General features: G+C 38.9%; 1 protein-coding gene across 1 annotated transcript in view; it reads right to left on the minus strand.

The window, feature by feature from the left end:
• Window positions 1–4,393: 4,393 nt before the first annotated feature.
• Window positions 4,394–13,911, minus strand: part of gbe1b (glucan (1,4-alpha-), branching enzyme 1b) — a 149,694-nt gene continuing 140,176 nt past the window's right edge. The window contains exon 16 of the mRNA XM_024277525.2: window positions 4,394–5,002. Coding sequence (XP_024133293.1) covers window positions 4,940–5,002 — 63 coding nt within the window. The 3' untranslated portion in view covers window positions 4,394–4,939. The remainder of the gene's footprint in view (window positions 5,003–13,911) is intronic.

A 13,911-nucleotide genomic window follows, 5' to 3' on the forward strand; every position in this document is an offset into this window, starting at 1 on the left:
CTCTTAAGAAGTCACCATTTATGCCGCTAATGTTTGGTGTTAGTGGCAGGAAACGCAGGTGCTGAGAAAATGGGAAAATGATAGGCTGCCTTTCATCCTCGTTACATCACGTTGTAGGGCGCAGTGAGGTGACTGCTTTGTGTAGTCATGCAACAGCATTTCACAGCCAGCCTCGTCACCAAAAATGGAAAATTAAACTTTTATGTTCGGTATTGTAGAGCAAAGTAGAAGCCTTTTCTTTGTCGTTTTGGAGATTTCCTCAGCTTTGCTGCTTGAAGTCGATGGCCAACAACACGGACAAACAGGACCGCCTTCAAAGCTGCTCTTTACTCCAATGAAAATCGTGTTTTTGATGTTTTTTAATATTCTTGTAGCATTTTTCTGACGATGGAAGACACATTGAGATTAAACCTGCTTTTTTAGTATTTCTTTATTCAAATCATGAACCAGAAGCAGACTTAAAGACTGCAGCAGTGTCGTAGGTGCAACAGTTGGTGGGTTGCAGATGATGTCAGGGATTGTAAGCATTGGCTGTATAAGATAACTGGACTGAGCGAGTGCGAGATCACAGATTTAAAATACTAATTAAGTTAATATAGTCACCATTTTTCTGTAATATGTCTGTCGCTATGTTGGAACCAAACGTGCTCTGTAAGTCCGTTATTGGTACATTTCTATGGCAACCACCGTCTCCAATCAGGAGTACGCATGTTAGAAGACCACACCCATTAATCTGTCAATCACACGCTTCAACCGTTCGATATGCGAGGTCACCTACTTTTATCAAAGGCCTAGAACCTGATTTTCTTCAGCCTTTTATAGTAAACTATATCCATGAATATGATCATATATTACATTTGGTACTAGGAAATAAGAGTTATTTTTTTAGACTCGCCATCAGCTCCTTATGAGTGACGCCCAAATTATGGCATCAACCTAGAACCTGCCTCCTCAGCATGTCTGTGCGTGTCCGCTCATGAAAACAAACAGAACTTTTGAAAGATACACGCACTTGTTGTGGAAGCTTACACTTTGGGTCGTGCATCTTCATCAGGTTTGATTGTCGGATTGGCGCCAACTCTGAGGAACAATCTCCCCGACAATCCACTTTGATACTAGCAAAAGTTATTTAAACAGTGAAGTTGCAGTCACAGATAAAAAGTTGTTGGGTGGTCTGTCGCGCGCTCCCAAAGATAAACTCCAAACATTTCTGATGAGCAGGCTCTTCTTTGAGAAGGCTGAACAAACACAGACATCTCTCGCAGCCTGAAAAACATTTTCTCCACTTAACCGACATTGGATCGCAAAAAAATGTGATGTGTTATTATGACAAATAGAATGACTGAGTAATAACTGTTTCTCAGTTGAAGTGTATGGCTATATCCCAATTCCAACCCTATTCCCCAAGTACTATAAAACTATATAGTGCAGGACTATCTAGTTCCCTGGGTTTTAAAAGTATGACATCACCAATTTCACAATGTGAAAATCTAATCAACACAAGCATTTTATGACGTCTATTTATGACTTTACTGTATTTTGATGATGAAGATGTCGATGGTTTAATAAAAAATTACATTTAAACACATTTTTTAATTTGTAATTTATTGCAGTCTAAATTCGCCAATGTAGATTGGTTTTTCACAAGGTCTTCTGAGAAATTTCTATGGTACTCGATTTTGGAATTATTGATTCAGACAGCACTACAAAATGGCGAATGCACTATTTAGTGATATAGGAATTCGGACATAGCCTATGGGATTTTGGCTTTTTGGGACCAGCAGGTACTTCTTATTTGGAACACAAGAAGGGAGGGGTCACTCAGTCCAGTTCTTTTATACAGTCAATGGTTTTAAGCTAGCGGGAGAGCGTGTAAACAAAGGGATGATGTGAAATGTAGCCAGGCCAACATTCCCACCTAGAAATCAGAGACAGCTTTTTAAAGAATTCCTGCTGCTCTGCAGAAACTATGTACCAGAAAACCACAGAGGTATTTTGGTTTTGGCTAGAAACAGCATAATTCAAGAACTGTTTTTGTGTGGTAATTTTAGATACATTGTTGGGTTAAACTGAGTCAAAATTTATGGACAAAAGTGGTCTTAAATGATTTGATCACTTTACTAGTAACTGCAAAAAATGTGCAAATGTGGAAGCTAATGTTGAAATAATACAAATCATTTTAACATGTTAGAAGCTAAATACGAAGCCAGTTCGTCCGTCAGTACCCCGGCGACACCTCTCACTTACAGGACTGTATCAGCAGTCAGACGGCACCCTCGGTTCATCCACATTCCAGTGAGTTGACAGCCTCTGATTTATTATCATTAGCAGTAATGAAAGAAATTTGCTGAAACAGTTACAGTGCATCAGACATCAATATTTCGTCCAGGAACAAATGCAGACAATTCATTGTGGCTGAGGTAAAGTGACAACGACATTGGGTCAGATGAGGGGTGATTAAACACCAATTCCAGTGCTGCTCGTTATGAATGAAGGGTGATCTTCTAACGCTGTGCACAGAGTCTTTGCTTCTCTTTTTTATTTTTTTTATAAATGTTTAAAAGAAAAAAAAGATGTTCATGATGCTTTTGACTAAACACAGAAGGATGGCCTTGAATATAAATGCCGTTGCTTCAGCTGCAGGCAAGAAAGATCAAAACCTGCCATATGCTACAATCCACAGCTTAAATGAAAGTCTGCGCTGACGCTGGAGGTGTGGATCACAGCACTCATGGCGGTAAATAAAAAGAAAATTAATCACCCTTTGTTTTATTTCCATCCATGCCGCTGTGATAAAATGTGACGTCCAGATCCAAGCAGCAAGGATGGTGTTTTCAGCGCCGGAAGCACATCTGAAACTGTGTGCAAATTTGGGGACATTTTTGTCCCAGAAACTTCTCGCCACATTTTAGGTAATCAATAACCTTCTCACGTTTCAGCGTCGCAGGCGCTCTTTGAGCCCTTTAGCCGAGTATATCGGGACAAAACTCACAAAAGTCGGAACTAATTGAAAGAGACGCATGTCACCTTCTGAGAATTTAGGCCGTTTCTGTGTTTTGCTGGAACGTTCCCCGGGGAACGGCTGGGGTACCTAATGAGCGCGCCGCACATAAATCACAACTTCTCACAGTAGTCAAGAGTGTGAGTCGTACCTGCGACATTCCCTCCTCTCACACGAAGGAGTGCGCTGATCATCAGTGTCAATGTACTGTACGCCGTTTCAGGCTGAAGAGTTTAGTCAAATTTAAGGCTCAACAGTTTAACTGCAGAGAAAAAAAAGATGAATTTGAAAGAAAAAATGCAGTAATTAGCCTAAAAAGACGATTGTATTCTCTACAGCAGACCCACAATGCTATTTAAAAGGATTTTATAGCAACAAACATCTTAAAACCCATTCTGATAGAAATTTTTCTTGGTGTTTTTAAAACGTTTTTGTGGGATTTCTCTGATAATAAGGAACGTATATAAAGAAAATTAAATCGTAAATTATATTTCTCTGTATTTCTTTATTTAAATTAAAGTGAATCAATAACACAGTTTTTAACCCTTTAACTGCCTGTTCAACCCTGCAGAGGGAACATTTAGAAAGACATTTAGACATTTAGATTACTCCCCAAGGTACGGAGCCTCTAAAGGAAAATTGAGGAAAACTTTTTTTTTTTTTTTTTTTAATTGAAATAAAAAGAGAAAAAAATTCTGGTTAGTAATGGATGCGCACCAGATAGTAACTGATGCACATTAGTATTCTATTAGTAAATAGAATTTTTTTTTTGTTAATTCACCACTTAGAAAAAGAAAAAATAAACATTTGCAATCCAATTTTCACCAGTTACAAACCAAAATGTTTTTCTTAAACTATAATTTTTAGAGAATCAGTTCTAGTTTGTAATTTATTTTAACTTTTTACTTCAATATTTTTTTTACTTCAATTTTTTACGGAGCCTCGAGGTATTTTTAGAAAAAGATAAATCTTTTTTTATTTCATCTATTATTATTTTTTAATATTATTTTAAAAGTCCATCTGGATCAGAATTGTACGGCTGAAAAGCTCCAATATTTCTTGCATTTTTTGTTCCATTGGTAATGTTATGCTATGTTTACACAGGAGTTGGAAATCCTTGTTTAAGCGTCCACTTCCAATAAATAGTTTACATAAGGCCCCAAGAATGAAACAATTTTATTTTAATTTATCAAAAATTTGGCATTGACTAACAGACCGCACTTTAAAAGCCCCATTTATAGAGATCAACAGCCAAAAAAAGGTTGATTGAGGGTTTGGTTACCCTTTAAGTGTAACCGGTGATGCCTCAGATGTTAAAGGGTTAACATTCCTAAAAGCTGCAAAAATAGAATTTCTTTGACCAGACAATAAAAACAAAATAATTCAAGGCAGTTTTTTACTTTGTGCAAATGACAATTTATTCGTATACAGTGTTTGTCATGTGAACGTACCAGGACACAATGAGTTAATACTGCTAAGTGTGTTTTTATTCGACACAAAACCTTGACTGAATTCATTCAAATAAAGGAGAAGTGACGGTATTGCTTTTCCAGGCCAGAGTTGCCAGTCACGTATTTAAGGTACAAACTGAACCCACAAACAGTTACAGGTCAGTTCAGGATGGACTCAGAGGTTGTTGTTGTTTCAGGACGTAGATGCTGTTTGCTTGGACGCTTCCCAAATGGACCGTACAAGTCGAGTTACACAGTGTCTAAGGTTGCAGATGGTACTTGAAAGCCCGCAATCTTGAATTTCTTTTTCTTCTTCTACCAACCTCTTTAACCTCCCACTAAGACCAAAAAAAAAAAAGGGCTCCAACACAAAAGGCAGGTTTGGCTGGTGTTCAAGGTTGACACTTTAAGATGAAGGTGACTGTTAACGCTCAGTTTGAGTTAGGAATCCATTCTCAATCCTGGTCTCTGTGGAAACAATCATCTTCTAATAACAGTAATCTATCTCTTCGTTGGCCAGGACAATAGCTGTTCTGCAGGGGATGTAGACCTGAGAAAGAAGGAGACGGAGAGAGAAGGGGAGACAAAGAAAAGTGAGACAATTTGAGATTAATGATGTTAACAAGAGCTCCAATTTGGGGGGATTACTTAATCTTCTGGTTTATCCTTTTCTCAGAAGTGACACATGCTGGCAGCGGGGTTTGCCCCGTGGTCACTCCTTACAATCAAAGTCGGTGTGTTAGCTGAGGCAACGTCAGGCAAAAAAAAAAAAAAAGCGATGAGGAAGTACTTTTAGAGGATACTCATGATTTCCGAATAACAAGTCTTAACAGAAAGTGGCAGAAATGTGGCACAAATAGAGAGTATATTCTTATAAAACACTGAAGTTTTTTCACCCCTGACCTTAAAAAATAAAACCAGTCAAGTGTGATATCAAGGAAAAACCACCAAATTTATCTTTTTTAAACTTTTAAAAAATCTTTTTATGGGATAAAGACTTGTTCTTAACAAATTATACCTGGACCTAATAACCTTTCAAAGTTGTTAAAACCAGAGCTCACTCTGTGGTATTCTCCACATTTGTTCTTTTGTGATTTTTTTTGTTGATTAGCTTTTAACTGAAAAATATGACAACTTTGATCAAGAAAAGATTAGATTGAAATAAAGTTTGTTAAAAGGCCCAATCTGACAACATGTAAAGTTATGTATTCCTATTAACAAGGGTGAATGCAAACACTGATATGAAAAAAATAGCTAAATTTAGAAGTTTAGGGGTGCACAATGACGTTGTGGTTAGCGTTCTTGTCTCACAGCGAGAAGACCCTGGTTCAAATCCCAGCTGGGAGTTTGCATGTTCTCCTTGGGCACTCTGGCATTCTCTACCAGTCCAAAAAGAAAAAAAAAGGCTTCAAAGAATTATTGGTGTCTCTAAAACCTCATTTCCACTGAGCGGTCCGGACCGGACCAGTTTGCTTCTGTCCGGATGGTCCGGACATTTCAAGTGAGTGTTATCATTGAGTGTTGGACCATCAAGTCGCATACAGGGTGTAGGCCGATGACATAGCTGTGCATCATAACATGATGAATGAATGAAGGAATGCATGAATGAATGAGCATCATAACAGCGGATTCGGAGATTCGGTGGGTCTCCGGTCCCTAACCCAGCGAATAAGGGGGAATACTGAATGCAAACAATTTAACATTTCTGAAAGAAGATTGCAGGAGGCAAAGATGAATACAGCTGAAACAGGACAAAACTTTCAGCTTGGATCTTGAGTCGGGAAAAGCGCTTGCTGTTGTTCTAATACTTTTCCACCAATCAATGGATTTCATTTAGTAACAACTGGTCCATTCCATTTTTCTATGGACCTAGAACCAACGGGGGACCAAAAATGGTCTGGACTGTTTAGCAGAAACAAGGCATTAAGACTACGGTCACATATCTCACAATGCCACAGCGCAATGACCTAAATGCAAGTTTATCATCAAATTTGGATTTTTTTCTAAAAGATGACATTCAGTGGTCACCCAGCACATTAGTAGGTCGTGTGGTGCCAATCTAGTGACAGGCGGGGATGACAAAATCGGGAGACAGCTGGGCGGCCACATGTTTGTGGCAGGCTGAATCTCCGACTGGCAGCAGCTCTGACTGAATGATGTATACATTTCTCCGAATGGAAGCCGATTATATCAAGTGTCACTGGCCATCGAAGGTAGTCCGAGGGTTTAAGAAAAAGTGGGTCATTCTGGACCCTGTCTACATTTATGACCATGCCACCAACTTTTTCAAAAAAAAAAAAAAAAAAATCAGACGACGGCATGAAATTTAAAGATTCTGCCGATGCGTTCCCATCACACAGCGGCAGTTGTATTTGTGACCGTAGAACGAGTTGTCTCCCAGTGCGCATGTGAGCATGTGGCCCTGCAACAGACTGCCAACATGTTCAAGTTGTACCCTGCCTTCACCCAACAGTAGCTGGGATAGGCTCCAGCAATTTCGTGACCCCCAAAGGGGGATTCAGCGAGTTCTGACGAAGGCTGGATGGATAGAAGTATGCCGGATCTGCAATCTGCTTGAAGTTCTGGAGATAAAATATTCTTGTGCATCCAAATGAACAGTCCCAAAATTAGCAATCTTGCCTGAATTGGGGGCAGCCTGCCTCTGCTAATTTTTCATGTCAGAATTTTTCCAATCAGTGGAATAACTTTGTCCCTCTTTTCTTCGCAGAAGATGAATTGTGCATGAGCTGTAAACTTTGGTTTCTGTGGAGATGCAATCTGCCAGCAGGCATAGGGTGTTCTAAAGTCAGCTCTGTAGGCTAGAAGAGAAAAAAGTGTGAGCAGCAAAAAAAAAAAAATATTAACAGGAAAAGTAAAGCTTGTAAATGTCAGAGTCCTTTATATATACATACACAGCCACAAAGAACGACTGTATTGAATGCATAATGTTCGAGTGATGCACCTAACAAAGTCCTTGATCAATCTTTTTGATATTCAGAGCGTCATTTGGAGGCGAGGAGCTCCCGTGCACCATTATTCACTTCATATTTATGCCAAAAGGAGAAGCCAGGCCGTCGTAGATGATGTTATGTTTCCCCCAGCTCAAAACTGAAAAAGGTATCCAAGCTGGAAGCTGCTCAACCCCCCCTCCGCTGCCGCCTGAACTCTTCCAGCCGCCTCTCGGCATCGGCGGATCTGAGCTCGAAGCGGATGCGTTTCTGTGGCGACAGTTTGTCATCGAGGGAGTTGAGCAGCCCCGGCGCTGAAACACTGACACAGACACTGGTGCCTAATTAAACAGTCACAGTAGGAGAGTCTCCACGCAGCAGCACCACTGAGAGGAGCAAAGACAGAATGAATCACTGCACCTGTTTAGACAAAAGCCACCACCACCGCCGGGCCCAACCTGGAACAAGTCGACAGGCTTCACTTCCACACAGACACAAATTCCAACACATACTAGAAAGTGTCGACACAGCAATCAGCGGAAGTTTCTCCTAGACCGCCGGAAAAGGGAATAACGCGATTAGAGAACTGGTCAGTAAACAGCTGTAAGTAGCTGTTGATATTTCTCAGCTGCATCGCCAATCAGCCGGTTTCCTGTGCTAATGACTGTGCATAACTAGTTAACCCATGTGTGATGCGTGAATCATCATTTCATATCTCACACAGAGTCATTCTGCATTCAAATGAGTTACTCAGACGGAACATCACACCTAATGCTCTTCAGAGTCTGACATTACTTCTTTAAAGACCCACTCAGAAGAAAATTATGTTTTTTGGCATTTTCAACATGTTCTTGTGGCTATTTTTGCATGATAGAGGACATAAATAAAGAGAATTACGCTTAAAATTGCTTTTCTGAGTATTTACTTTTTCAAGAACAGAAGAAAAATGTTGGAAAAAGATTGTAGTTGTGTCCCAGAAAAGCTCCCTGCTACGCCCCACTCTGATGCGTCCCCTTTTTGTCAAAAAATGTGACACATTTTCATTCTATGACAGGTTATGGTAAAACATGTTCTGTAATCTCCAAATCTGCTGCATTTATTTAAAATTCTGTTTGTCCCAACCTAAACAAACAAGGTGTTTCATTACAACTGAAGTTAGTATAACTGAACTGCTAAACCCATCCACAACTCAGAGACAGATTTCTAGTAAATTCCTGCCGCTCTGCAGAAACTTTGTCCTAGAAAACGACCCAGGTGTTCGGATTTTGGCAAAAAAAAAAAACAACATAATCATAATTAAAACCCTTTCTAGGGCAAGTATTTGATCATTTCTGCCACACTTTACAAATGGCTACCCTCCTGTGTCTCAATGAGGTCAAGAACCATGTGACCTTTACTCAGACATTCAGAAAAGATTACCCTTTAACACAGATCGCATAGCTTTGGTATTCAACCAATAAGCAGAGACTCACTTGAGTCAAGAATTTAAAAAAAATTCTCCAAACTCACTGTACATTTCTGATCATTTCTTCTAAACTAATCAAGGTAAGTTTATGAAACTGTTGAATAGTTGTGCTCAGTGATGACATTTGTATTTATTGTGGAAGATCTGTGGAAACAAAAAACAGGCACCATATTCGATCACCTAAAAACAGGAGTTCATTAGAAGTGACTATTTGTAGACAAGTGCCCTGTCCACCTAATAAGACATGCTAATGATCTCCGTGATTTAAAAAACGAAATACAACTAAGGGTATTATGTTCTAATATTACCAATTGTTTTTATAATCCTAAAAAACTATTGGTGGGTAGTTTTAATAGATATATTTTTGCTATAAATAGGGAAACTTGGATCTTTTGCCAGTTTGTGACCCTTTGATAACCGTTTTAATGTGTGAAATTTTCAGCCAACGCTCACCACAGATCCCACACCGCATGAGGCTGTCGCTTCTACCGGTTTCCTCTTAAAGGCTCCCGTATATGCCAACTGTCAGACCTGCATATAGTGCAGTAGGAAAGTTAAAATCGTAAGGTCAAACGTGGTCTGCAGGGTCCTCCTTTGGCTTAACAGTCAGCGTAACCGCTTTATTTTTTTTCCATGAATGAGCAGTCCTGTCCTTGACTTTTGTTCTATTTGTGTAGTTTATAAAGTTGTAGTTTAGTTATAAGAAATATATTATAAATGCTGTACTGTTATGCAATATGAATGAACAGTAAAATTGCTTTAAAACCTAAAAAATTTGAATTTTCATGGTAAGGCCTCCATAGTATTTCAATGAGAGCTCTATAAAGGGTTATAAGACCACTTGGGAACGCTTTTAAAATAGATTAAAAGATGATCAGAGTGGGTCTTAAAGTCAGAGAGACTGTCGTCTGTGACAAGTCATTCCCGACGACAGTAGAGTAGTTTGGCGAAACAAAACTTGGTAAGTTGAAGGGTTGCACAGAAAAACAAGGTGAAGGAAGGAAACTAGCGTTATTGGGAAGTATGTTAACAGAAAGTTTGCTGAACCTTTTTTCTGCTTCTTTTGTCTCACGGATGTTCTGTGTTGCCTCATGGCATGCTCACATGAGAGAACTTGGATTTTGTACTCTCCTCCAAAGCAGAGTCCAGCCTTTGGGCTAATACTCAATCCGATCAATGTTCAAACACACTGATAAAGGATTCATGAGATGCTTCGCTGGAATATCCACTCTGTCTCCAGACCCCAGCAGCGTGCAAGAGCACTGCCTGACTATCTGTGCACTTTAACTCTCCAGACATGTCTCTGTTTGGTTCCATTATTCACTTAACCAGTTTCAGCTTGCTGTTAGCACTTCTGCAGACTCCATGTAGTTTGTGTGTTGAGCGCTCAGTTGGCCAAACAACACTACACACCCGACTTTACTGTCAAAATTCCGAATCCAAATATTTTGATCACTTTAATTTCTTTAAACTGGAAATATAGGAAACAGCTGCATAGTTCTACTACAAATGAGGATCCGTGCAGCATATGTGCTACTGATTTCTGTGTATGTAAAAATATGAGGCAGGTCCTCTGTGTCCTGTCACAGTTTTATTCTTTTTATTCCTTATCAATGTCAGGCCTTAGATCTCGGCGATGGAATTGAACGTCTTTTGATCATTTGCCACACGCCTCTACGTTTCCTTTTCTTTCTCACTTCAGCTTAATTTCTTTTTGTGAAATTGTCACAGGAGACAACCCCTTTGATGCATGCAAAGTTTATCAAAAGGGTTGGGAGCGGCTAAATATTCATCACCCTTTCTTAGCATAACATCTCTGACATTATAACCCTCAAACAAAACGGTGACACGCCGCCACGGAGGATCACCTAAAATAAGTCTCCTCACTTAAGGAATCTTGGTCTCAGACTATTTAAAAGTTTCTGTCTTGTTAAATGAATAAATTGTAATCATTCAACAAGAGTTCACGATGTACAAAATTCTCATGAAAGGCTCTGCGGAGCACATCAGGGCTGTCAGATGAGGAAAGCTGGAGAGTTTTTCCTCACATGAAGGAGAGGAATGTGTTTGTGGCGGCACGCTGGTTAAATGTTCACTCTGCGAGAAAACTCGACATGAAGTTGATCGGCTTTATTGCTACAAAAGTGTCTTTTCCAGCTTAAACCTGGTAAATCAAACACAAATGTATGAAGGAAGAGTTCTGTATTCATTAATATTTAAACACGCGTTCATATACAGTTCTGTGCAAAACTTCTTGTAAACAGCAGAAAGTGAAACAATTCTTTTATTTATTTATTAAGATAAAAGCAAAAATAAATGAAAGCTCAAACTTTATATACTCAATAGCTAGTCAATATTTGATGCATGAACTCTCTGCCTTCAAACATTGCAGATAAGTTGATATATTTTCTATACGGCTTTTACTGAAGCGTCTCCTCTGGTTTTCCCGCCAATGATTTTCAGATCAGAGCTCAGCGGAGAACAAACCTCCATTAGCTAGAAACTTTATGTTTTGTACATTTTAAGGGGCCTCCTGATGATTTTACTTTTATTTCTAGTCATTCTGCAGAAAAATTGTTTGTTTTTTATGGTTGTGTACTACAATACCACTAGACTCTAATCTTTCTATTCAGTTCTTGGATGACTAACGTTCATAAAAGAAGTAGATTGATGAGTGATGAAAGCCATATAGAGATATTAGGACTGAGTTTTAACTCTACTTTTACATATACACCGGGCATGTGTGGAGCAATCAAGAATATGCTTTTAGGATAGTGTTCACACAGGTCTGTCACTACTAGATACTAGTGCATGAACTCACAGATGGAAGAAGCTTGGTGCAAAATGTCAAAACTTTTTAACTTTTGATGCGCGTATAAATTGCTGCAGGTTTCGTACGTAGAGCCAGAAAACAGACTAAAAAACTTTAGTGATGAGTGTAAGACTTTTAGAACATGGAAGCCAGAAACGTGCAAAATGTGCGTTAACATAAACTTATCATTAAAAGTGGTCGCTCTAACCCATGTTTCCATAGCAACATTGCGAGGTATGGAGCATCCCGGGTACAGGAGTTATCCACAAGCCTTTCAAGCCACTGGACGCTCTAGAGCCTACCCGCTTTATCTAATTTAGCCTGGTGTGAGCGTAGTAAAATACTGAAAATGTCTTCAGCAACACCTAAAGACACCCGCTCTTGTATACTGTAACTCTTTGTCTGTATCAGGCCTGCTCATTCACGGCCCTAGAGACCTACCATCCTGCCTGTTTTCCAGATCTTCCTGTACAGTTTGCTGTTGATTACCTGGAGTAGGTGAGTTCACTCAATCAGAATTTGGAGACATCTGGATTAGTTAATCAGCAGCTAGCAGGGTTTGGTGATCTGGAAAACAGTCAGTGTGGTAGATCTAGATGATCAGGAATGAGCAGCTCTGGTCTACACAGGAGTCAGCCGATTCTAAAGCAGAGAAAAGCAGCTTTTTATGTTTCTGCTTTGTATCAAGGTGCAATACATTACTGATGTAAAATGTTGTATAATAACGCAAAACTGCTTTTCTCCGCTTCAGAATCCACCAAAATTACGTTAATATAGTAAATGGTTGAAGAGTTATGTTAGTTGAAGGGATCTAAACACCGAAGCGAAAGCTCTAGAATTAAAGGGTTAAAACATCTTTGAAAATCTTTATTCATAAAATACATAAAGCCCTCTGTGAGCATCAGGCAATGTGAAGGACTGCTTCCATTACCTAGAATTTCCACCCGATTCCTTAGCGTCCTGGTGGACGGTTACACGTGCTGCTCTTTGAGGTGCCACGCCTCGCTCTTGGCGGAAAATTGCGGCCCATTTCTCAGAGGATGACCTGAGACTGGTGTGGCAGATATGGCAGCAGAATCCATTTAAACAACACAAACTGCTCACAAGGCCATGAAGCCGAACTGTTTTCTTTCCCTTTTTCGAGGCGAAAACAACCCGAGTCCCGTGTCACAGACCGCGCTGAACAATAGCTGTCACGCACTAACTGTACAGGAACCTGAGCGGAGACACGCACCAGGAAGATTCCCCTCCCCGACGGAGGACCAGAAAGGTACTCAAAGGATGTGCTTTATCCAGGTTTAGCTCTTCAGTTAAACTAACTTTGGTTATAATGAAAAACCTTGTTTGTGCAAGTTAGAAAAAAATAGAAATCTTGAATTAAAACAACACTTTTGAGTTTTATGAAACATATAATGCTTTAACCTGATACTGAATTACACTGTTTTATTAAATTATTTTTTTAAACAGAAAGTTGGTGAAAATATATATACAGACGTGGACAAAATTGTTGGTACCCCTCAGTTAAAGAAGGACAAACACACAATTCTCACTGAAATCACTCAAAACTTACAAAAGTAACAATAAATAAAACACCTGTGATGTCAATTAAAGGACACACCTGAGTTAATCATGTCACTCTGGTCAAATAGTTTTCAACTTTTTATTGAGGTACCATCATGTTTCATTAGTTTTTTTTTTTTTTAAATAATTATGTTAATCAACAATTCAAAATTGATGGCTGATTTTGATTGTTTAATTAAATATATATATATATATTCATTGTTACTTGTTATTGTAAGTTTCAAGTGATTTCAGTGAGAATTGTGGGTTTGTCCTTCTTTAACTGAGGGCTACCAACACTTTTGTCCACCACTGTATATATAAAAGTTGGGAATTCTCTTTGATGCAAAAGATTATAACCACTAAAAAGACCCCAAAGTCTCTAATATTGGTTTTTGTCGAATGACTAATATTTTTTATTTAAGGAAAACTAAGAAAATTGAGAAAATTGGCAAAATTTAAGTTCAACTACAATATTATTTTGATTTTTTTGATGTATTGATTATTTGATTTACTGTCAGTGTTCCCATTTGTCTGTTAATTTTGATTATGCAGTTTTTATCCCAAATAAAAATAAATTTGGAGATAAAGTCAGAGAGGCCAGACTGAGATGGTTTGGACATGTTCAGAGGAGAGACAGTGAATATATTGGTAGAAGGATGCTGAGTCTAGAG

Source organism: Oryzias melastigma, linkage group LG13, assembly GCF_002922805.2.
Source record: "Oryzias melastigma strain HK-1 linkage group LG13, ASM292280v2, whole genome shotgun sequence".
Taxonomy (NCBI): Eukaryota; Metazoa; Chordata; class Actinopteri; order Beloniformes; family Adrianichthyidae; genus Oryzias; species Oryzias melastigma.